General features: G+C 36.2%; 1 protein-coding gene across 2 annotated transcripts in view; it reads left to right on the forward strand.

Annotated features, from left to right (window-relative positions):
* The window catches only part of TSHR (thyroid stimulating hormone receptor), a 158,823-nt gene that overhangs the window by 80,521 nt on the left and 52,183 nt on the right, over positions 1–26,119 (forward strand). For both annotated transcript variants that reach the window (XM_015543450.2, XM_042990268.1), the window contains 2 exons: positions 8,012–8,083; positions 13,043–13,117. In XM_015543450.2, coding sequence (XP_015398936.1) covers positions 8,012–8,083; positions 13,043–13,117 — 147 coding nt within the window. The remainder of the gene's footprint in view (positions 1–8,011; positions 8,084–13,042; positions 13,118–26,119) is intronic.

Raw genomic sequence — 26,119 nt, forward strand, 5'->3', positions numbered from 1 at the left:
ATAAACATTTAAAAAATTTTTAAATAATAATTTTTTCATATTTAAAAATATAGTCTGTATATTATATAAAGAGTCCCAAATATTTGGCTGCATGATCCTTCTGGATCTACATCCCTGACTTTAATTCCTGTACTTGCTACATTCCTCATAACTTACCACAGTGTGTGTGTGTGTGTGTGTGTGTGTGTGTGTATGTATGTGTGTGTGTGTATATATATATATATATATATATACATGTGTGTGTGTGTGTGTGTGTGTGTATATATATATATATAAAACACAATAGTAAAATAAATTCACTAATGAGAATCTTCTCAGCAAAGTAAAAACAGCAGGCAAGTGATAAATGTCATATTAATATTACCCATTTTATAATCCACAGTTTCATAATATTTAAGTATCTGCATTATTTGTAACAATTTCTTCTTTTTCTACTACTAGTACTTTCTATGGTCACAGTAACTATTTCAATGTTATGCACTTGACATATCTCAGTGAGATATCGGTTGATTGATTGATACAGGTATTTAATACAAAAGGAGGCCTTTGAAATCCAAGTGGTGATATTTTAACAAGCTTGATGCAAAATCACAAAATATTCTCAGCCTGATTGCCAAGAGATTAAATGGGAAGTTGGTGTTTCTGGCACACACAAGCTTAGCCATGGCAAGGAAGATCAACTATGCTTCTCAACCCAGTAAAATTCAGTCATGCTCATCCATTCATAATTTATGTTTTTTAATAAATAGGATGTTTCCCACGCAGCATCAATTAACTAAACCTCACACCAACGTGTACACACATACATAAAAACTATGTATTTATGATTACAGGGAACTCACACAAAACAAAATGTTAGAATGCTGATTGGATTTACATGTTGCTAAAATTTCAGTGAAATGACCCTACCATCATGTGAAAAATTTAAGAGCACAAATTGTTGTTGTTGGAACATAGAGAACTGTCTGTTCTCTTTACTAGCATTAACCAGGTTTCCCTCCCGCATTGCTACTGCAAAAACAAAAAAGACAGTCCTTAAAAATGGATCCTATTCTGCAAATTCTTCAAGTCAATCACTGGCACTTCACATGCATTTCTGTTTCACCATTATACCTTCTAAATGCAGACATTTGGCAAGGCTGAAAGGAAACATTTGATTCTAAGGCATACCTTTGTGGATCATTCTTGGTTACATAACTCATAGAAAAATAAATTAAATTACATCATGAACTTCAATATTTATTCTCTCTTATTTATTATAAAATAAATTTATTAATATAAATGTTCATTATTAAATATTTATTCTTTCCATATCCTAAAGCCAATTTGTTTAACAACTAAGTGTATATACCTCACTTAGATATAAAACTATAAGCTTTTTTCCCCCAATGAATTGTATGTGATGCCCCTAGTCATTAATAGTAAATACTGCTATTTGTATGAGGCACATTTTCTGGGTTTTTTTCATTATAGCAAGAATAATCACTGCCTTCTCATTTTGAACCATCAAAAACATAAAAAACTAAGTCTCTTCAGTACCTAGTATATTTTCATCCAAAATAAATACTATTTTGATGCTAATTCTTTGGACAGTAGTATAACACCTTGAAGCTTTGCTAATTTTTTGTCAACAGAATATATACTTAGATGTGTCTTTTCCCTTTTCCACAAATATTCAAAATTTATTCTGAAAGTAAATTAAAATATTCTAGCCAAATAATCACAATCATTTGCTTTTTTTCCTCTACCATCTGCTTTTAAAGCAGTAATCACAATGTTACACAATTCTTTAAATAAATATTTTGCTTTTGAAAACATAGACAATGGAAAACACATGCAGCTGCTTGCCCGTGTGAAGGCACAGAGAAATAGGTCAATATAACCATGTATCAGTTAGCTCTAGCTACAAAATACCGCCTAACAAAACAACCGTGAAACCTCTATGAGTTTTAAGGCTCATGCACCTGGGATTAGCTAGGGAGCTACAAGGCATCCATGTATCACAATAATTTATTCTCCATAATCCTCAACTTATAGTAAGACTATTGGGGGAAAATGGAACACAGGCTCTGTAAACAAATATGCTGTCTTTATTATTTCATTAGCTAGATGCCATGTTCCAGCCAATTATTTTTTGCTCTTTATTTGAAGAGAAAAAGGGACTTTGGAAGAAAACTCTTCCTACATGTTTTCATTATGTTCAGGCTAATAACATTTTAAAAGTTAGAGAGGAGGGGCACCTGGGTGGCTCAGTTGGTTGAATATCCAACTCCTGATTTCAGCTCAGGTCATGATCTCACAGGTTCATGAGTTCCAGCCAAATTGGGCTCTGTGCTGTCAGTGCTGGAAATTCTCCCCCTCTTTTTGACCCTCCCCCTGCTCACACTCTGTCTCTCTCAAAATAAAGTAATAAACTTAAAAAAGAGAAGAAAGTGAAGGAAAGCTTAAGCTAATAGGTGATAAATTTTAAAGTTGCAACTAAGGTAATTAATACCAAGAGTTTAAAAATATGTTTTAACTCAATAATGAGTTTATTTTTCCAGATTATGTGTATATTACTATGAATATATCCAGGTAAAATGTACAAACTGCTAAACTGAACTTGGCAATTTATGTGATCAATTTCTATTGTGATAATTCATTTGTTTAACATTATTGAAATCAGTCTTCTGTGTCAGGCTATGTTATAATCATCATGATATAAACTAAGTTAATCCACTAATAATTGATAATTAATGTTCATCTAGGGCTAGAATTGCTGTCATTCCCCCCATCACTTTTGTTTAGGATTTATTGTGCATATTGTATCTCAGAATCATTGTATCATGGTTCTGAAATCCATAATCCCTATTAGTCCATTTGTATTGGTGGACTTTCTTTGGTGAGAAACCTGGCTGAGAAGAATGAGTAAAATGTCAGCATTTCAAATTTTCTGTCTTTTAAAACATGTTATGCTGTGTAGAGGAAGAGAAACATCTTTTCCTACCCTTCTAACTTCTCAGCTAGGGCTCTATCACCAAAGACACATTAACAAGAGAAAAGAATACTTATTTAAGTTTTACATGACATGGGAGCCTTTATGAAGAAATGAAGACTTGAAGAAATGACATTTTTATACTAGGTTAGGTAAAAAATGGAAGGTGGTGATAAATGTCACTGGACAAAGGGGTATGAGCTAAGGGTAGTAAACTGGGGAGATCTAGCAAAGCCTACGTGTTCAGATTACCCTCAGCATCCCTCTGTCTTCAGAAATAAGATTGCTCTTTTATCTGGGTATAGGGAGGGCACCTCTCATATGAGAGTCTTTTATGACCTGCTTCAGGGGAGAAGGGGCTCGGAGAGTTCTTCCTGAACCTACTGTTTCTCAATCCCTTCAGCTTAAAATATTCAATATGCCAAGGTATTATATTTTGGGGTAGCATGTTTTAAACCCCATTATTCTCTCATCTGAAATTTTCCCCAAGAAGTTTGACAGTCCAGAAACTTAGTGGGTAGATCGATCATCCCCTGTCCTAGCAAACCAGGCTCTCAGTCCTAGGAATAGGTCAATCCTAAAGAGTTGTTTCATTTCAAAAGGTGGTGATATGAGCGGGAGCAAGGGCACCCATCTGTTAGGCTTCTAACGGTGTTAGTAATCAGGCATTTAATGAGATACATTTCTATGGAAATAAAAGAAAAACAAAGGTTAATGGTTCCAACAAACTATAAATTCAATTTTTGAACCCAGAGGGTGGTCAGTCACGATTTCTAGATGTTGGGCTCAAAGCACCTGTAGGTAGGGTAGTAAGGGCAGGGAGTAACAATCAATAAATGTTTTTGGTTTGCAGTGTGAATGTCTCTGATGATGGAATTAGATGTTCCAGTGAAATTTCTGAGTGACCCACACAGTTATAGGTACAAAGAGTACCCATACATGATCTGTTGTGGTGATTCCCTAAAAGTTTATATCATCATCCAGCTTCGGCTTATAGGACTTTGAGAAATGGGTAGTTTTCGTTTTTAGTGATGACAAGTCAGGAAGGTGAGAGAAAATTGGATATGGTAACAACTGACAAGATGTACAAAATGGCAAAATCTAATTTACAAGGAAATGAAAAATAGTTCAAAGATGGCAAACATTCACAAGAGTGGGTAATACTTTCTAACTGAAACAAAATTTTTCTCTACAGTCACCTCCATTTCTACCATAGATAATCAAAGACTATTTTTATTTGCAAAAATAAATCTAGTCTTATTAAACTTGGCCCAATTATTTATACAAGTACAACAAGAAAACTGATTGATAATACAGGCCCTTTTTAAGTCTGCTTTGAAGGAATCCTCCGGAAAAGCTCAAAGTTAGTTCAAAGTCAGAAAGACTTTATTTAGAATTTGATTTGGGGAAACTTGTCAAGAATATCAAAAGATTTGAACACTTGATTAAATAAGGTCTTGGTCAACTATTTAACCAAATTTGACAATAGAAGATTTTTAAGGCAAATATAGAACATTACATAGTTGTGAACAAAACCCTCCACTCTTTTAATATTAGAGACCTTAATAAGTAAGTAATCAAAAGACCTTATAAAGACAACATGAAGCACAGGAAATTAGTTTGATAAAACACAGAATCTTTGTTTCCTAGGCAAATTTCTTAAAAGGCAACTGAAGATCTGCATAGCCTGGCAGGTAAAAAGCCAAGCAAGGTTCTCAAAACACAAAAACAAAACAAAACAAAACAAAAACCTAAACAGGAAGAAAATAGCTGACTCTGGGAGGGAAAGGATCAATAAACAATGGGTACTTAACACTAAACTCAAAAGGGTCACTATCCAAAGATTTGACAAATATAAATATTTTTTCCTGCTAACCTGAATTTGGAAAGGAAAGGGCAAGAAGTGTTTACCTTCCTCTCTCAACGAAGATAAAGATCCTGAAAACTGATACATTAAGAATTCTTACATTCTGCTGGCTTTCTGCCAGTTGTCCCAGACCTTAGCTGCAGTCTCCAAGGTGATGGAGTATCCCAGCCTTTTACTATCCAATCCTCATCACCAGAAACTGTGGAGGAGGAAAATAGTATGTTTTTCCTTCTACCCTTCTAGTTCCTCAGCTGGGGCTTTGTAACAGAAGATGGATTAACAAGAGAAGAACATACAAATTTATTTAATGGAAAATGTTTATGTGTCATGGAAGCCTTCATAAAGAAATGAAGACCCAAAGAGGTGATTAAACCTGAGTGTTTTTATGCTGTTTTGACGAGGAATGTAAAGTCATGGGAAAATGTGGTAGAACAAAAGGGTAGAAAACTGAAGGGAGCTTATTCATTGTTCATTCAGATTCCCTTGGTGTTTTCTGAGATAAGGATATAGGCAGGGCACCCCCCACATGAGAGTCTTATGACTTGCTTCAGAGGAGAAGGAGATCAGGGTCCTTAATGCACCTGTTGTGTCTCAGATTCCTCCAGCTTAAAATGTTCAACATGCTAAATCGCCATGTTTTGGGATAGCGTGTCCTGAACTCCATCAACTACAACTAAATCAGTAGTAGGAAAAAGGTCTTTGTTCTCACTTAAAGTGTGTATGTGTTTATGTGTGTGACAGAGAAAGAGAGAATTCAAGAAACATGAATTATATATTTCAGAAATACATGCATTGTGAAAGAATATAAACATTATTGGAATCTTTTACCCAAAACCTATTAAATTACATTTAGATGGTATTTCTGTTCCAAGTCAAATTTCTTACATACCATTGTAAACTTACTCTAATTTTCTTAATAGGTCATTTACTTTTGAACACCCAAATTTTTAGACAGTGAAGTTACAAATTAAGTCCACATTATCTATAAGCAGTGTGTGCAATTTTACAATAAGCATGTCCTCAAGATCCATGCCCTTAGAGCAGGTTCTATATGCAGGACGATCTTTGAGCTTGAGAAACTCAATCTCCTTGGGTGATACCCAACAGGTGTGTACCTGATCCTTTGTTTTCCTTTGGCATGGCCCACTTTTACTGGGAGATTTTAATTGAATAAGTTGTTATGCTTTTATTTTAAAATTCAGAATCTTGGATCTGGGCCAATAGGTTTTAATCAATCCAATTAAGGGAATGTAAGTGAGAGACCTATGAGAAAGGATGGATCATTTATGAGACCTAAATTTGTGAAACCATATTAAGGCAACATTCGGCTTTATGCTGAAACATCCAGGGTTGTAAAGAGCTGACAACCTACCCTTTTGTCATTCACATCACCTCCCCTCTTCTAAGTTAATAGATCCTTTTATAAACTAATTTGGCCCCACTGATGCACTGATTGAACAAATTGCAGATATTATGTCTTGATAGACAGGCATGATGTACTAGGTGAAAGGAATTGCTGTAAAGAGGCCATTAGTAATGTGATGGTGAAGTGCTGGGGGGAAGGGAAACATTCTATAGTCCTGTGATTAGGTCTTAGTCTTTTAGTGAGACTGTGCCTCACTGTGAACTTCACAAGTGTTTCGCGTTTTTTTTCCTCTCTCCTTAGATAGAATAGGATGGCTAGAGTGACCTAGAGTTGGGTATTTCCCTTCCCCAGTCAGTTAGGACCTGGTTAATAGTTTCCCCCTGGGTGTGGGGGAAGGGGGGCAGGCCTTGTTAAGAACAAAGTGCTCTGATGTATTTCCAAGTGGTTTTCTCTTCTCTTTGCCAGAAGCACAAGGGGCTATTTTTTCTACTGTTTACTATTAGAACATGGTTGAGCCTGGAGGTAAATCTCACAAAACTGTGGAAGTCCCCCTGTGACTGTGTCCCCATGGAGATCTATCGGCACCGTGCCTCCAGGATTCACCAATCCCAATTCAGGTTTCCTATCCTGACACTCGTTCTCTCTGTGGTTTCCACACATCAGTCTCCACTCTGGGAGTCTGAGACTCCCTTTATTTGCCTGTCTGTCTCTACAATCTTGCCAACAGTGGTTTGCCCAATGTCTTCTCTTCTCCAGGCTCCTGACATGCTGAACCAGAAACCAGAAGTTTCAAATGCATTTCAATCACTGCAAAAATTAGTAGTTCAAAAAATGCAGAGACCAAGGAAATAGATTGCTGAGAAATAAAACCCTGCAGCCTAGGAGGGAAATACACAATTTTAGTCTTATTTCTTTAAGTAAGGAAGTAAATGGATGATGAGTAATTATGAATATTTATATGGCAAAAACAGACCCATGGATAAGATGGTAAGTGTGATGAGGTGTTCTCTTTTTGTAAAGTGAGTTAGGACACCTTCTTCCATACAGGATTCTATCAAGCAGTTGCTGTAGCAAAAAAAGGAAGTAAAAAATGGAACACCTTGGTGAGCGGACATACTGAAATACATTAAGATGTCTTATTACTGATATAAGGAAAAAACCTTGGCTTTCTGAAAAGTGTCCAAAAAAAGCAAACTGGAAGAAAAGTCACAACCTTTAACTTGCATATGCAACAAAGATGCTACAACCCTGAGAATTAGCTCCTTGTCAGCCAGTTATTTCCAAACTGCAGCAAGTAGATGATAAGATCAAGGTAATGGTTGAAGAGATTTTGGTTGGGCAAAAAGATTGTAACCATACCACTATTTTTCATCTTTAAGATATATCAAATAGATTTAATCCTCTTAATGTGTTCTTAATATATGTTCCAATGGCATTCCAAGACATTTCCATTGACATGTGCCTGATATGAATTCAGTAGTCGTACAGAACATGAGTATGGTATATTGCCCTCCAGTTAATAATTTGAATATGATGTCACACAAGGTATACGAACTTACCACAAATTCAAAGATGACATTTGAAGTTTTATTTTCTGCATTTGACTCTCACTCTCAGTTCTTGGTTTGCTGGGGGAAAAATGTATGTTTGTTTTTCCTTGAGTATTATTTTTGTTGATTATGTATGATAAAATGGATGTCATAAGGACCAGGATACCTCTCATAATGTATTGCTCATAATTAAGGTGACTTATTAGAAAAATCCAATGATTAAAACTCTAATTGTGTAACTGTTATCTTCATAGGAAGTTTATAGAGACTCATCTGAAAACCATTCCCAGTCGTGCATTTTCAAATCTGCCCAATATTTCCAGGATGTAAGTCACTTTTTTAATATAAAGAGAAGTTTGCAACTGTGCCAGCCATGTTATTTTCTAAATGTGTTCTATCAAGAAAAATACTTGTTATACATTGTATCTGCATAAAACAATGATATTTGCATTTCCAATGTACTTGAAAAGTATATGTAAAAGATGTTTATTTGATTTTGCTACATCTCCAATCCCGAATTCCTAATTTCTTAAACCTACTGCAAAATTAAATTCATTTGATCTTGACAATTTAATAATTCTCAACGTATTTTAATGTATCTTGGGATGCGACAAAGTGTTAGCTGGGAATCTCTCCCATACACACACTGTCTAGTCCATCTCTCCTAGTTACGGATTCTTGATTCACTTTTTACCAGGACAAATGTTTACATTTTGTCAGAAATGTAGCTAATGATTTCAGACTTCTCTCATTAAAAAAAACAAAAAAAAACCCACAAAAATAATTCTAAACCTTAGAAAACTGAATTGTTATGCACTCAAGAGTAAGGATAAAAAGGACTTCCATGTTGAGTTGACAAAGAGTATAACTGTATATGAAATAAACCAGGGCCTTATTTCGTTTAATGGATTCTGACAAGCCACAAAGATAATTCAGGTACACCAAATGACAATACAACCAGGAGCAACCTGTGTCAGTTTTGGCTCAATTGATTCATTTCATGACCAATTATCAAGTGTCTGTTGTATCATTTCAGGGGCATTTGACATTTTTAGTTGATACAACTAGAAAGGAGGGTGCTACTGGCATTGAATGGATGAGGCAAAGGATCTGCTGAACACCCGACAAGGCACAGGATATCCTCCCACAACAAAGAATTTTCTAGTCCAAAATGTCAACAGGACTGAGGCTGAGAAACCATTCCAGCTATGTATCTCTGCAGTCTTTGATTTCCTGAACAGCCCTTCTATTTTCAAATTCTTGTCTCCTTTGATTTCCTTGATATTGTTCTCTCATCCTTCTTTTTAACATCTTACCTGAGCTACTCTTCCTCATCCTCACTCTCCTTTCCTAACTTCCTATTTCATTTCATTCAGTTCCTTAAATATCAGTTCATTCTTTCTTTTGTCCCAGTTCCTTCATACCCTCTTCTCCTTGAATGGACACTCCCATTCCTTTGGCTTCACTGTTACCCAATACAGTTAATTCCTAAATGAGTATCTCTAGCCCTGACTTGTTGCTACAATTGAGGCCTGAATTAAAGCTTCTTCCCAAGTATGATCATCTTGATGTCCCACAGTCACTTCAAACAGCATAGCCAAAATAAACTCATTTTCCTGCTAAACTGTTCCTTCTTCTCCATTTAACAGCACCAGCATTTAGTGGCCTAAAAGTTAAACAACTTGAAATACCCTTCTCATCTTCTTATATAATTGCTTATTTGGTGTCTCTGCTTGGATGTCCCAATAGCTTGACCATTACTTTATTCATTCATTCAACAAATATTTATCGGGCCCTACTCTGTGCCTGGCACTTTGCTAAATGCTTCACATATGACATCTGACAAAACTCATGGAGTTTCCACTTTCCTTCCTAAGAGATATACTATGGTGTAGTCAGTTAGAGAGTGCTGTGTAACTCATATAAGAAGCATCTTACCTAGATGGAGAGTGTGGTCATAGAGGGCTCCCTAGAGGAAATGACACCTAACTTGTGATCTGGGGGGGAAATAAGTAGAAAGATAGTTCCAAGAAGAAGGGAAAAGCTGTGCTGTTGGTTAAATTAAAATAAACTTGTTGAGGCTGAAGCTTAAGTGGGAAGAAGGGCAGTAGAGAGAAATGAAACTGGGGAATAAGCAAGTTCAAGGCCTTGTGAACCACGTAAAGGAATTTGAAATCTTCCCTAAGGTCCAAGCCACTAAATGGTTATCAGGATGGAAGTAGCAGATCAGGTGTGTTAGAAACATTCGCTTGTTCTGTGGAAAGGGAGTCAAATGGAGTAAGACTGGAGACAGGAAACTTGTGAGGATGTTGTTGCAGTGTCCCTGGGGCAGAGGGGATGGTGAACTGAATGCTAATGGTTGACGGGAAATAAAGAAAAAGTGGCCAGATTTGAGAAATAAATAAGAGAACTAACAAACTCAAAAGTTGATTGATTTGGAGGTGGGAAGAGATGGAGAATTTCATCCAAGTGTCTGACCAGGACACCTGTGTGGTTGATGAGCATATTTGCTGAGATAGAGAAGTTTTGTGTGAATTTGCTGTGGAGAATCGAGGAGACAGTTAGGAGTTCGTTTGGGGCATATGGCATTTGAGTTACCTTTGAGGCATCAAGCAAGCTATGGGTCCAGCAGGTAATCAGGACATAAACATGATTTTTCCTTCATTCCAGGCAGATGTAATTGGGACCAGTGAAGGGAATCATTGGAGAGGGATAGGCTAAAGAGAATGAAGAACAAACAATTTGGGGGTCCCTGAGAAGGCAAGAACAGATGGGATCCAAATAAAGGCATTGACTTGGTACAAGAAAATTGTCATCTTTTACATTGTAACAAGAAAGTAGTAGTAAGAGATGAAGCCATGCAGGTGATTAATAGGCTTATTGGTGGAGAATTCAAGAAATTCTCATCTCAAGCTTTCAATCTTTTCTACAAATTATTAAAAGATTATCTGCTAATTATTGAGGGTGAAGTTAGGAGAGTTAGAAATTTGAGAAGGTTTGAAATAAAAGTGATGGACAATAAAAGAGGGAGGGTTGGCTAAGATATACAGGACATCCAGGCAGATCTGAAGGTCCTGTTAAGACTTCCTCCGTGGAGAATATGCTGAATTCTCTAGTCTGGGTTAAATGTTTCCTGAAGCACATCAGAGCACTTATCATTGTATATGCTAATCTCGTTTACGTGCCTATATCACCCATTACTATGAGTTCCTTGAAGCTGGGGAACAGGTCTGTTTTGTCAATGCCCACTTACTGACACAGAGTAAATATTCAATAGATATTTGTTGAATGAAAACATGCAGAGATACATAAATAATAGTTAAAGTTCTTGTCTGCTTAGGGGGCAAGAGAGAAAACATTTGGGCAATCCTGGATAGGTTTGTACTGGTTCAGTATAAATTTCCACCTATTATTCATGCATAATTATTAATAGCACCCTGTGTAACTCACAAAAATATCCTAGTTTGGATGATAAATGATATGGTCACCCTAGTGATTACATAAGACTTACATGCTAAGAAGAAATTTGAGGAAGAGATGGGATCTGATTTTTCCTGTTTATAAAAAAGGGATAAGCAAGCAGAGAATCACATCTTTCATCCCAGTGAATAAATGGTTCCTATATCTTGTCTTCCAAATTGAGCCATAAGAGCCCTTTAAGGATGTATCATTCAGTTGGAGAAACTGGAACTTCTTATGACGTGGACAGAATGACCATTCTAGTAACCCTTTGAGAAAGCTTCACACTTCTAAACTAAGAAATTCAGGAGAAAATTCAGAGCAATAGGTATGATATAAAGTTAGGAAAACAAGTTTGTAGCTTTCAAAATTCATCTTTTCCTTCAAATGGCACAGCTTCATCCATTATCAATCTCTGCAGATCTCTACACACACATACACACACAAAAAATAATCTTTTCAATGTCTTCCATTGCTCCTTCCATATTAAAAATATATTTGGATTAAAATAATTTATGTAATGTTATCTACAAGTGGCAATGGCTTGGGTGACCTGATAAATCAAAGGATAATTATTTAGAGAATAGATAAGAAAGTGCAGGACCATTAGAACATTCCCAATGACGTGATAAAAACTCAAATAGAACAGAGTTCCTTTTATAAACATTGTATTAATGAAAACATTTTACTGGCAGATTTAATTCAAAATTTAAAGATAGATTTTTTTTTAAATAAAAGTATTTGCACATCATCCCTCATAAACTCTGATTTAGTTATCCTGGATTAAGTCTTAGACATATGTATCTTTTAAGAGCCTCCCAGGTAGTTTAACTGAATGGCCAGGGTTGAGAATCTCTGTTATGGCAACAGGTGGACACCATCTATTAATATTTAATTTTCCCAAATATAGAGATACCTCTCAATAAAAAGCAGTCACTGAGTTTGGCTGCGTTAGTCATTCTTATAACAAGATGGAATTTGTGGAGGCTACTTGAAACAGTATTCCTTAGGTATTCTTGACAAGTTGTACTTAGAAGTTTCTCTTTTCTCTTTTATAATAATTAAAGCCTTTATTTGAGTTATCCTTTGCTTACAAAGTTCCAGAAAAGTCTTGATTTTTCAGATTAATCAAAATAAAGAAGTCTTGAGTAGACATGTAGTCACTACCCTATGGAATGTTCGGCTAGAGAATTATAAATTTCTCATCTTCTTTGAGACTCTATTTCTAATCCCATGCAGGTACACTGTTAAAAATGCCTCTTTTTTTATTATTGTGTTCTTTTCTAATTTCTTTCATTTTCTGCTATTTTGAGTAATTCACCGTTTATTCATTACCTTAACACATATTCACTGAGGGTCTACTACATGCCAGGCACCATGAAAGACACTCAAAATTCAAAGGCCACACAAAGCAGACACTGTTCTCCATTTCAGAGAATGTACAGCCTAATCAGACAATATCCAATTAGAAAGTTGTACTGTGATAATTAATGAAAGGAGAAGTTCTTGGTGCAATGAGGGATACTTAAGGGAAATTTTACCTGATCGGGAAATTCAGGAAAAGCTTCTGAAGGAAGTGTCATTTAAATGAAACCTTAGGGATGAATAGGACCTAATGAATCGGGAAGCTTTCAGGTATCACAGGATTTGAAAAAAGTATAACTAATTGGAGCATAATTAGGGAGAAATCATGGAGGTTATACATGTTGTCTGATCTGGGAAGCCCCTGACAAAGAAGTTTTAACAAAATCAATATGTTTGAAGTATGTTTGGCATTCACAACCCTACTAACTTTCTACTTTGCATTATATTTTTATGATATTCAGCTATTTGTCAATAGATGCAACTCTGCAGCGACTGGAATCACATTCCTTCTACAATTTGAGTAAAATGACTCACATGTAAGTACAATGAAAAGTGCAGCACAGACCCCACCATAGCCAGTCTTGACTGATAATTCTGGGCTCCAAATGGCTGTTAACAGCTGGGTGTTCAACCATGGTTCAAAACTTCTGTGTCTGATTAAATTCTTGACTTGTTCTCACAGTTTGTTAATCCATCCAAAATCCCATTTCCATGGTTGAAAGGTAAAGTCAAAACTAGAAGTTCTCTTCTCAAATTGTCATTTCATTCTATTACTAGTATGTCAGCAGATTTCATTGGTGTGGATGTCAGTGAGTCAATACATATTTACTGACTACTAACTGGATTCCAGGCCTGTGCAAGATTCTGTATATCTAACATTTTTCCTCAGTTAGGAAAACATAGAAGAGAAATGTAGCTTCATGAGATTAGAACAGGAGTCAGGATACAAACTCTGGCCCTAGAGTTGATTATAATTGGGTTGGAACCCTGGCTTCTCTGTCCATCCACTGTCTAACCTTGCACAATCATGTAATCTTTCCTAGCCTCACATTCCTTATTTGTAAAATAAAGCTAATAAGAGTTTTAACTTCATATGGTGAGCATAAATATTGAACGATATAATGCATGTAAGCATTAAGCACCATGCCTACCACGTTAAAACCAGGCAGCACATTTCGTCAATAATTATTCTGCTTTTATTTCTCTAGTCCATTACAATTGATTAAAAGTTGTAAATAATCACATTACATCCTTCTAAGCAGCCACTTATTTTTATGAAATACTATGAAATATTAACTATTTCCTTGAAGAAACAAAAATACCTGTTTTCTATAAATACCTACTATGTTCTAGACATTATGATAAACGTTCTATGTTCTATATTTAAGGCTCAAAAAAACAACCTTATTAAGTAGATATTATTTTTTTATTATTTATATAAGGAAAACATAAATTCATAAAGGATAAATATGTTTTCCTTAGTCACTCAGCTACTAAAGGATCAGAGCAGGATCAGAGCAGAATCTTTACACCATAAATATCTTACTGGAAAATTCTTTCCCTATGCACTGCATTTTGCTGCCTTCAAGAACACTGAGGCTCAGAATGTTGCTTTTAGCTATGGTAGGCAAGCTTCCATCAGATCAATCATTACTCTGAAAGTAACTAGAGAAGCAAATCCTCAAAACAACATTCGATTGTTTTCCTCTTGAGGTGTTCTGTGAATTGTAATCAACAACTGAGAGGCTCCGACTGAACAGAAGATTAGGCAATATCATAGGGCTAGTGAATCAAAGATTGGAGTTCAGGACTTATGAAGGAGGAGGACTCCTCAGTAAACTAACATCCCAAGATTTTAGCTGGGATCCCTAAACAGCTTCATCACAGAAGTATGGAAAATAGATCAACTCTCACAAAGACTAATGCCTGGCTTTGAATCAACAAAAAATAACAAGGCATAGAAAAAAACAAAACAAGAACATATGGGGAAAAAAAGCAGGAGAAGAAAACAAACAAAAGAAAACGAGAGGAAATTCAAATGTTAGAGTTTTGGAGTTATTAGGCACAGATCTTTAATTAATAACTATAATTAATATATTCAAAATTTTAAAGACTAGAGAATTTCAAAATACAATTAGAAACTATAAAAAGGATCAAATAGAAACAAGAACTTAAAAATTCAATAACTGAAATAAAATCCAAGCACGAGTTTAACAACAAATCAGACACAGCTCAAAAGAGAATCTGTAACCTGGAAGATTAAGTCAGAAAAATATATCCAACCACAGCGCCTGGGTGGCTTAGTCAGTTAAGCATCCAACTGTTGGTTTCAGCTCAGGTCATGATCTCATGGTTCCATGGGACTGAGTCCTACATCAGGCTCCACAATGACAGTGCAGAGCCTGCTTTGGATTCTCTGTCTCCCTCTCTCTCTGCCTCTGCCCCACCCCCACTTGTGCTGTCTCTGTCTCAAAATAAAGAAATAAACTTTAAATATATTTATATTTGTATTTATCCAGGCTGAAGCATGGAGAGAAAAAGAAAATAAAAAATATATGGCACAGTAAAAAGTCTGGAATACCTGTAATTGGGTCCCAAAAAAGAAAAGAGAAAGAAGGAGAGAAGCAATATTTAAAGAGAATTTTCTAAAATTCATAAAGGATGTCAAGTCACAGATATAATTAGCACAAACCCCAATAGGATAAATACAAAGAAAACACATCAAGGCACGTCATGGTAAAGGTATTAAAAACCAAAGATGATGTGAAAATCACTAAAAGCAGCCAAAGGGGGAAAAACACATATACACTTTAAAATAAGTAGAAACAGGATTGATAGTTGATCATTCATTCAACAGAAATGATACAATCTATAAAAGCAATAGAAAGATACCTACGATGAGGATAACAACAAAATTAGCAATAATAAATATCTGCCAATTTCTTCGAAATTGAAGGCAAAAAAAAGACATTTCAAGCAAACAAAAGTTCTTCATATGAAGAACCTACTAAAGGGAATTTTAAGGTTAAAGGAAAATAATGCCAAATAGTTGCCCAGAAGTACAGAAGGAAATGAAAAGCAAGCAATACAAAAGGTAAATATAAATGACACTGGACTGCACAAAACTAAAAAAATATTTTTCTGGGTTTAAAATACAGGCAATTCTTGGGGCTCAGTAGGTTAAGCATCTGACCGGCTCAGGTCATGATCTCACAATTTGTGGGTTCGAGCCCTGCGTCGGGCTCTGTGCTGACAGGTCAGAGCCTGGAGCCTGCTTCAGACTCTGTGTCTCCCCCTCTCTCTGCCCCTTCCCCGCTCACATTCTGTCTCTGTCTCTCTCTCTCAAAAATAAGTAAACATTTAAAAAAATTTAGGGGTGCCTGGGTGGCTCAGTCGGTTAAGTGTCCAACTTCAGCTCAGGTCATGTTCTCACAGTTTGTGAGTTCAAGCCCCACATCAGGCTCTGTGCTGACAGCTCAGAGCCTGGAGCCTGCTTCAGATTCTGCGTCTCCCTCTCTCTCTGCCCCTCCCATGCTCGCACTCTGTCTCTCTCTCTCTCTCTCAAAAATAAATAAACATTAGAAAAATTTTCAATAAATAAAATAAATAAATAAATAATAAATAAATAAATTTAAAAACACAGGCAATTCTTGTGCTGTATGATGGGTGTAGGATCATAAAACTGCATGCTGAAACTATGCAAAGTGATCCTAATAATCAATGAAAAAATTAGGATTATTTTGTGACTTTTACAAGTGTTTATCAAAACAGTAAAATCTCCTTTACTGTTGGTTATAAATGTATAGGGGAAGGAAAAATAGTACACTGATACTTATTTAGCACACTGTAATTTTAAACTTTAAAATTAAAGTTTACAATTAAAATGTTTTATTTCTTTGTAAAAAAAAAAATCAAGAGTAGTTTGAACAGTACATGCCTTTTTCTCTTTGCTGTGTAACTTACTAGAACATCACGTCAATGTCTTGGCAAATTGTCATTCTTCTTTCTAGGTCTGGATCAGTTTCCAATATTTAATTCTCTACTCTTTCAATGTCATAAAATATTTCTTACCGTTCTTTTAATTGAATTTTATTTTTTTAATCAGCATCTTTTCTTTTGGGGCATTTTTATCCTTTCATTTGCAACCATTTTGCTCAGTAATGTCAATAATTTGCCCTCACAAATTTCCTGTGATTGAATATCTAGAGTCTCTCAAATAGTGGATGTATCAACATTCACACGCTCAGCTATTTCTTCTATGATTCCATTTACACTCAATTCAAATTTCACTTCCAGCATTATCACATTTTGTTTCTCTGCTGCACTGAGTCTGCCGGTCAGTTCCCTCTTTCAATTATCCACTTTTGCAAAGTGTCGTATGGGTTTACCACTGGAAGGCAAGGAGCCAATACAGCTGCACAGTGTTACTGTTTATAGATGAAGTGGATAACAGATGCTCAGTGACTGCTGACCAATGACTTTGAAAGAAGTGTAACTGGTCACCTATCATGATACATATCTGTTATGTACATAGTGATGCACAGACTGAAGAGCTGGCAGCAAAGTTTTGTGCAATTATTCACACAATATATTATGATAGCCAAAATTTGAACCATGTGGTCGGGACCAGATATTATTTAAATTTAACTAAATAATGGTAACTTAATATTATGCATATTGCAACCATGCAAAGCAAAGACTAACTATATCCACAGAATTAAAATACACAATAGCAAATAAAGAATGGGAGGGTTATAAATGGTGTTAAATTGTTCTAAGGTCCAGGACACCTGGGCGCCTCAGTCGGTTAAGCGTCCGACTTCAGCTCAGATTATGATCTCACGGTTCATGAGTTCAAGCCCTGTGTGGGGCTCTGTGCTGACAGCCTGGAACCTGTTTCAGATTCTGTGTCTCTCTCTCTCTCTCTCTCTCTCTCTCTCTCTCTCTCTCTCTCTCTCTCCCCCCCCCCTCCCCCACTCATGCTCTTTCTATCTCTCTCTCTCAAAAATAAATAAACATTAAAAAAAAATTTTAATTGTTCTAAGGTCCTTGAATTGTCTGAGAAATGGTAACAGTACTAACTTGTATTAGACTTTTTTTTTAATGTTTTTATTTATTTTTGAAGGAGAGAGAAAGACAGAGCATGAGCAGGGGAGGAGCAGAGAGAGAGGGAGACACAGAATCCGAAGCAGGCTCCAGACTCAGACCTGTCAGCACAAAGCCTGTCGCGGGGCTCTAACCCACGAACCGCAAGATCATGACCTGAGCCGACGTCACATGCTTGACCAACTGAGCCACCCAGGCACCCCTTGTGTAAGACTTTTATAAATAATGAATACATGTTTTAATCCATAGGGCAACAACTAAAATAATTGTAAAAGAATGGATAACTAACAAGCTAATAGTAGTGAGGAACAGAATAATAAAAATAATTAATACAAAAAAGAGCAAGAAATTAGAATAAAGAACTTCTGCAACAAATAGATTTAACCCCAAGTAATATTTATATTAACTGTGTTAAATGTAAAAGGACTTACTATTGTAGTTAAAATACAAAGATTGCCAGATAGGTTAATAAAACAAAAAATTCAATAGTATGCTGCTTACAAGGGACATACTTTAAACACAATGATATAAAAAGACTGAAAGTGTAAGGATAAAAATATTAACATGCAAACGATAACTAAGAGAAAATTGATATAAATATACCAATACATATTGACCATGAAGTCTTCCTGTATATAAAAAGGGAAATTTTATTATGATAAAAAGAATTACTATAGACAGATATAATGATTCTAAGTTTGAATATCTGTAAGAGCATAGCTTCAAACCATGTAAAAGCAGAAATGTATAGAACTGAAAAAAAAAATAGATAACCCACAATCATAGTGGGGATTTGTTTTAATAGGGTTTTATCTTATAGACTATGTATACCAAAAAAGTAATACTGATAAGAAATTAATAAGGTTTGAAGAACATCATTTGCAAACTTAAGCTTACTGACTTGTATAAAATATTGTACCCAACAATTGCAGAGTACATATTCTTTCTTTTCAAGGACACATGTAATATTTATTCAAATTGAGCACATGCAGGGGTGCCTGTGTGGCTCAGTTGGTGGAGCATGTGGCTCTTTATCTTAGGGTCTTAAGTTCAAGCTCCACATTGGGTGTAGAGTTTACTTAATTAAAAAAAAATTTTTTTTTTAAATTGACCATATGCAGAGCCATGAAAGCAAGTCTCAATAGCTTACAAAAAAATAAAACCAAGTATGTTCTCTGACTAATAAAAAATGCACTTCTAAATAACCATGGGTCAAAGAAGAAATCACAGTAGACACTAGGAAGCAATTTTAACTTAAGTGACAATAAAAATATGACAAATCAAAACCCATGAGATGTAGTTAAAGTCATAGTTAAAGAAAATGTACAGCTTTAAAAAGACAGATTAAAAATGAAGGCTGACGATAAATTACATATTTTACGTATCTATCACAAGAAATTTACAAAGGAACAGCAAATTGAAACTAAAGAAAGTACAATATCCAAGAGAACTGAGAATCTAGGTCAGTAAGAACAACGGCTTAAATTCAAAACCAAATCTCCAGACTCCAAATATAACGCTCCCTTATTATACCATTTTGATTCTCCGCCCCTCTCCAAAAAAAATCAAAGAAATTAATTTGTGACAAAGCTCCATATACATCCTGCAGCTCTTAAAAGCAACTGTTTTGTTCTTATTGTGGCCTTTTCCTCATAAAGATTCTAGTAGTTAACATTTCTCTTAGAAATATCCATTTTCTCCCTCTGAGGGAAAGTGTTAACTTTGAGGAGGAAAGAAAACTATTAAATACAAAAACTAAAAGGAGGATGAGTTCAGAAATGGATTTTTAAAAGGATATCTCTCTTATGTATATGAGGTATTAAGAGTCTGACATCTTAGAAAATAGGAGAATAACGCATCTTGCCTAATACATATCTGCAAATGATTTTCGTTGGCACGAAGGAAAAGGATAGTGAAGACTTTTGGGCTCCTACCACCCAAATGCTTAATGCCTTTAGTTTGTAATCATTTATTAAGAAATGACTATAAACAAAGCATTATACTACTTGCATGAGAAAAACAGAGCTAAAGAATCCCTCTCCCTCCCTCAAAGAATTGAGATAGACAGGAAAGCATGAAACAAAGTATCAATACAGAGGGGCGCCTGGGTGGCTCAGTAGGTTAAACAGCAGACTTGGGCTCAGGTCATGACCTCACCACTTCTGAATCTGAGCCTGCATGGGCCTCTGGGCTAACAGCACAGAGCCCAGGGCCTGCTTCAGATTCTGTGTCCCTCTGTCTCTGCCCCTCCCCCGCTCACGTTCTGTCTCTCTCAAATATAAATAAACATTAAAAAAATTGTTTTTAAGATATCAATAAAGAATGATTTGTTTCATCTATAAACAGCATAGCACCATCAGCCAAACCTCCCTAGGACTCTTGAGCAGAGAACTGAAGCCCTCTGATTTATTTAGGAAACAGAGCCCTTCATCAAGTTGGATTTGCTACAATATAGATACTGAAGTGTAGATGGCAAATGTCAGTGCATATTGTCAACACTTACCAAAAGGCCTCAGTAAGAACATTAGCAGTTAAAGAACATAATGTTACTCTGTTTCATGGATGTCTTTCCTCAGCTGCCCTCTTCCTCCCTTTCGGCTGTGTGATTTGGTAAATAGGCTGTATGGAAGGACTCATAGCCCATCATTCCCACTTCTAAACGTCCCTTCACTCCTTTTTCCAATGTCTCTGCTAATGCACTACATTACTCCTCTGAGCTCACTTCCCAGTTCATGCTTAGACTGTACTCTGTGGTAGGAATTGCAATGCTAGAAAATATGCACTAAAATTGATGGTGACCTAGATCTGGCATTCCAAAGATAAAAGCTACCTATTCATTCAACAAATAGTTACGTTTAACCCTGTGCTAACGTTATGCTAAATTACATCTTAGCTATACACAGGATTCAAAACAGTGGACCATTCTTTTTTATTTTATTTGAGAGAGAAGAAGCGAAGGAGAGGGGCAGAGAGAGAGGGAGAGGGGGAGAGGAGGAGGGAGGGAGAGAGAGAGAGAATCTCAAGCAGGCTCCATGTTCAATGTAGAGCCCAATGTGGGGCTCGATCCCACCACCCTGGGTCATGACTTGAGCCAAAAATCAAGAGTCAGGAGCTCAACCAACTGAGCCACCCAGGTACCCCTCATTATATTCTTACCTAAACCCTCTTCCCTTGGCCTCTGTGATTCCACACTCCTGGTCATCCTCTACCATGCTGGTAAGTCTTTCTCATTCTCTTTTCCTGGTTCATTATACTTCCACACTTTTAAACACTGGAGTTCCACGTGGCCAAGTGCTGTGTCTTCTTCTCTTCTTACTCTGTGATTCTCCCCCATGTGACCTTATCCAACTATTCTCACATTGACATAACTGGTCCAGGCCTCTCTTTTTATTCTTGGGCCATTTACCTTTTGGTCTCCTTGACATCTCCTCTCAGATGTCTCACATGTATGTCACTCCTTAAATGTCCCAAATGAAATCTACCTCTTCCTCCAAAATCCACCACTCCTACGGTATTTGCTGAGGCAGTACATGGCACTTCCATTCGTCTTATTGCAAATTCCAGACACCTGAGGGGTATCACTATACCTTCTTTCCTCATCACCCCCCTCTAATCCTTCACCACATACTGTTAATTCTACTACTCTAATATATAAAAAGTATACCCTTTACTCTCCACTGCCATGACCCTTGCTCAAGCCATCATAATTTCTTGCTTGGGATGCAGTAATTTCATAGCTTAACTAATCTTGCCTGTTTGGGACCCCTCTAATTCATTTCTGCACAATAGCCAGAGTGATTTTGCTCTTAAGATAAATCCATGGTTTTCAAAGGAAACTTCCAGGCCCAGGACTGCAGCTGGCCCCTGCCCACATCTGTCTCCTCATCTCACTCCATTCCTGTGAACCTGTGTTCTTTAATTCCTTGGACAGTCCAAGATCTTCCCCACCTGAAGACCTTCAAATGCTTTTGCCTGTGTCTACCAAGTTCTTTAATCTCGGTCTTTGCCCATTTAACTCTACTGATTATTTATTTTCTCTTCCTGAATATTACTTAGACATACCCTGGATCCTACCCACCCACCCCCCACCTACATTATTCTCCTTGTGAATCCATCATTGAATCCTCTATAGAACTTATTAAAATTTGTGATTATACAAATGTGTGATAATAGTTTCCACAAGGCAGTGTGTTTTATGTGCCAATCACCTACATCAAACTACAAAGAAACTATCAGATTAAAGCCCCCAAAAGGAACAAGTGGATATATGCTGAACACACTCTTTTAAAATAATGAATTGAAAGAGGTCAGTCTGAATTAATAAAAAATCTGATTGATAGAACATTTGGTATATGTGTGTACTGACTTATGTTTAGAAAATGTACTATCTCCCAACACTATGCTAAATGTTCAACACTTCACTTAATCTTTGCACCAGTTCTAAGTAGCTACTATAATTTTATAGTAAGAAAATTGAGTTCAATAACTTTATGTATTTATATATAAAATATATTTTATATAATTGGACCTTGCTTTTATATCCAGTCTGACAATCTCTGCCTTTCAGTGGGAGTAGTTGGTCCATTACATTTACTTCAGTTATTGATATAGTTGAAGTCTGCCATTTTCAATTATTTTCTATTTATCTTCTTTGTTCCTTTATTCCTCCTTTGGCTTCTTTTGGATTAATTGGTTTGTCTTTGCTTTTGTTTTTTAATATTTTATTCTACCTTTTAACTTTTTAGCTCTTTGTAATATTTTTTGTAGTTTTTCCAGGGATTACAAAATACATCCTTCATTTAACATAGTCCATCAAGAAGGCTTATTATACCAATGCCCATGACATGTAAGAAACTTAAAATTATTACTGCATTTACCTCTTCCCATCTTCAGTGATATTTTTGCCACATATTTTATTTCTATATATGTTATAAATTCCATAATACATTACTATATTTTTTAAAGAGTTGATTGACTTTTAAAGAATTTAAGTGAAACTAGTCTCTTATATATACTCACATATTTAATGTTTCCAATGTTCATTCTTTCCATCGATTCAATCATTTCTGTAAGTTTGAAGGACTTCCTTTAGCATGTTAGTGTGGTTCTGCTGGCCACAAATTCTGTCAGCTTTCTTTATCTGAAGATACTTTTATTTTACCTTAATATTTAAAAATTATTTTCACTGGGTATAGACTTCTAACAAGGCAATCTGTTTCAGCCCTTTGAAGGTATCTTTCAATGTCTTCTGGCCTTCATTGTTTCTGATGAGTAGTCATTCCTATTCTTATCATTGTTCTCCTATAACGAACATGCCCTCTTTTCTCGGGCTGCTTTTAAGGCTTTATATTCTGGGCTTTCAAAATAATATACCTAGGTGACATTGTCTTTGTATTTAACCAGCTTTTGGTTTTCTGGAATTCCTGGGCCTATGGATTTCTGGTTTTATTCAAATTTTGAAATGTTTTTTTGGTACATCAATAGATTATGGTGTAAGTGACACCATAATCTAAGGCCCAGTTTCTAAGTGAACTGGCAGCTTTCACTTTAGATGCTTGGAGCCTTAAGCCACTGTGTAAACCCTGTTGAACGCAAGGCCATATGGGGAGGCTCTGAATTACTACATGGAGATGGAGAAGGGCCTCGCTGAGCCAGATTTCTAGCGATCACCTTCAAAGGGTCAGGCATAGAAGCACAACTGTCTTGGACCTCTAGATTGATCCAAACACCAGCTAAATACCAACCAGTGATCCCAGTGGATGCCACATGAAGCAGAAGAAAAGCCCACTTTAGCAATGCTTGAAATCCTAATCCACAAAATTGTTACCCCACTTAGTTTGGGGTAATTTGTTATACAACAACACTACCCAGAAGAGGTGGCAATTATGTATTAGTTAACAATGGGTAAAAGACATTGAAGATTTGTATAAGAAAACTACAAGAATGGCAGTTTTTTTTATAAGTTATTGAGAGTCCTAAGTGGATTTAAATCAGTTCTCCTGGGTTTTAAACTACCACTGGGGTACAGTTTGGCCCCCAAAGTATACATTTGATAAAGACTTACACCTGTAAAATGATGAAACCTGGTCACTTCTATCTTCTATTTCATGGTTTCAATTGTACACAGATTGTTGCCATTGTTACCCCTAATAGTAGCAGCTCCAATTACTGAACACCTTTTAAGGGCAAGCACTCTGCTAAAAGTGCTTCATGTATCTTCTCTCACTTAATCTCACTAAGCCTCAGTTTCCACTACACAAATTGAAGATGGTAATACATACTTCATGGGGCTTGTGCCCTAATTTACTCTGCTAAGAAATTTCAGAGTCAGAATTTGAAACCAAGAGTGTCTGGCAAAACCATCTCTCTTCAATTAAAAACAGAAATAAAGAAAAAGCTGCCATTAGAAGGATGTTTTTACTTTTATGTGGATTTTTTAAAAAATCACAATAAAAATTCTATAACTGGGTAGATAAAAATTGTGACTTATGGCAGATCATGTGATAAGATTTAATATTCACTGCTTCATTAAATTGAGTCAAGCGGATTTATTAGGGATTTCAAAAGTACCCGCCTTAGTCCTGATGATTAAATAGTCATGCAATTAGCTATATGCATCATACAGGCAATTTGGAAAATCACTTTTTTTAAAAGTTTATTTATTTATTTTGAGAGTGGGGGTAGGGGCAGAGAGAGTGGAAGAGAGAGAATCCCAAGCAGGTTCTGTGCTGCCAACACAGAGCCCAACATGGGGTTTGATGCCTGGAACTGTGAGATCAAATCAAGTCAGACAAACTGAGCCAAAATCAAGTCAGACACTTAACTGACTGAGCCACCCAGTTGCCCCGGAAAATCACTTTTATAATGTCCTATTTCTAGTGGAAAAATCTGCTGGCACACTTACATTTTCTTCAATCAGCTTTAAAAATCTGAGGATATGGGGTGTCAGGGTGGGTGGCTCAGTCGGTGGAACGTTGGACTTCAGTTCAGATCATGATCTCACGGGTCATGAGTTCGAGCCCTGCATAGGGCTCTCTGCCGTCAGCACCTAATCTGCTTTGGATCCTCTGTTCCTCCTCTCTCTCTGCACCTCCTCCCACTCACTTTCTCTTTCAAAAATAAATAAACATTTAAAAATAAATATAAAAATCTGAAGACTTATAAACTCTCTTTGAATTAACATCTATTATTTTTTAATTCCTCAATAAATTAAAAGGTGCATCAACATTATGAATACCACCTTTCAGTTATAGATTATTTTCCCCTTAGTAATGGAATGTTAGTAGTGAAACGCTTCATTGATAATTATCAAAGTAGAATAATTAAGATTTCTCTCATTGAAAAAGAATTGATAATTTGGAAAAAAAAAATTTCTGTGAATTTATAGACTATTAGCAAAAAGTTACTGCTAGCCTAAAAATCAGGACATCAAAAGCTAAGGATCTAGTATACACCAAGAGCTTTGACAGACTTTATACTTTTTGACCTGGTAATTCCACTTCTATAAATTTTCCCTAAAAAAGTAAGCAGAGGAGTGAGAAAAAGTTTACATAGAAATCCAGTTGTCTCAGAATTAATTTATAATAGTAAATTTAATAGTAATAGTAATAGTAAATAGTAATAATTTATAATAGTAAAAATTCAGGGGCATCTGGGTGGCTCAGTCGGTTGAGCGTCTGACTTCAGCTCAGGTCATGATCTCACAGTCCGTGGGTTTGAGACCCACGTCGGGCTCTGTGCTGACAGCTCAGAGCCTGGAGCCTGCTTCAGATTCTGTGTCTCCCTCTCTCTCTGCCCCTCCCCCACTCATGCTGTGTCTCTCTCTCTCTCTCTCTCACAAAAATAAACATTAAAAAAAAAGTAAAAAACCAAAAAATAAAAATTAAGGGTTCCTTCAATATGCATCAATCTTAAAATTAATACTTGATGTTAAAATACTACATGGGTGACTTATGTGATAAAAGCCTATCAGAAAATGTTACCTTAAAATTAATTTACCTAGTTGTTCATACCAGTTTTCACCTCACTACTGTGCCGCATTTAAAGTATTTAAGGTAACAAAATTATGGCTTTGCCAATATATACACACCTTGTTTCTAAAGTAGTTAAGTAACTACTTACTGCCTCCCTATACCTCCCAGAGAATACAGTAAAGTTGCACGTAATGAACGTCCAATAAAATTCCTTTAGTTTTAATGAATCTCTCTCTACTGTGCCCACTGGAGTGAACAGACCTAATCAAAGAGAAAGTGGCCTGCCTCCCACTTTTTAAAAAAAATTTTTCAGTGTTTCTTTATTTTTGAGAGAGAGAGGATGCAAGCTGGGAAGAAGCAGACAGAGAGAGGCAGAGGACCCAAAGCAGGATCTGTGCTGTCAGCACAGAGCCAGATGAGGAGCTCAAGCCCAGGAACCGGGAGATCATGACCTGAGCC

This window comes from Panthera tigris, chromosome B3, assembly GCF_018350195.1.
Source record: "Panthera tigris isolate Pti1 chromosome B3, P.tigris_Pti1_mat1.1, whole genome shotgun sequence".
Lineage (NCBI taxonomy): Eukaryota > Metazoa > Chordata > Mammalia > Carnivora > Felidae > Panthera > Panthera tigris.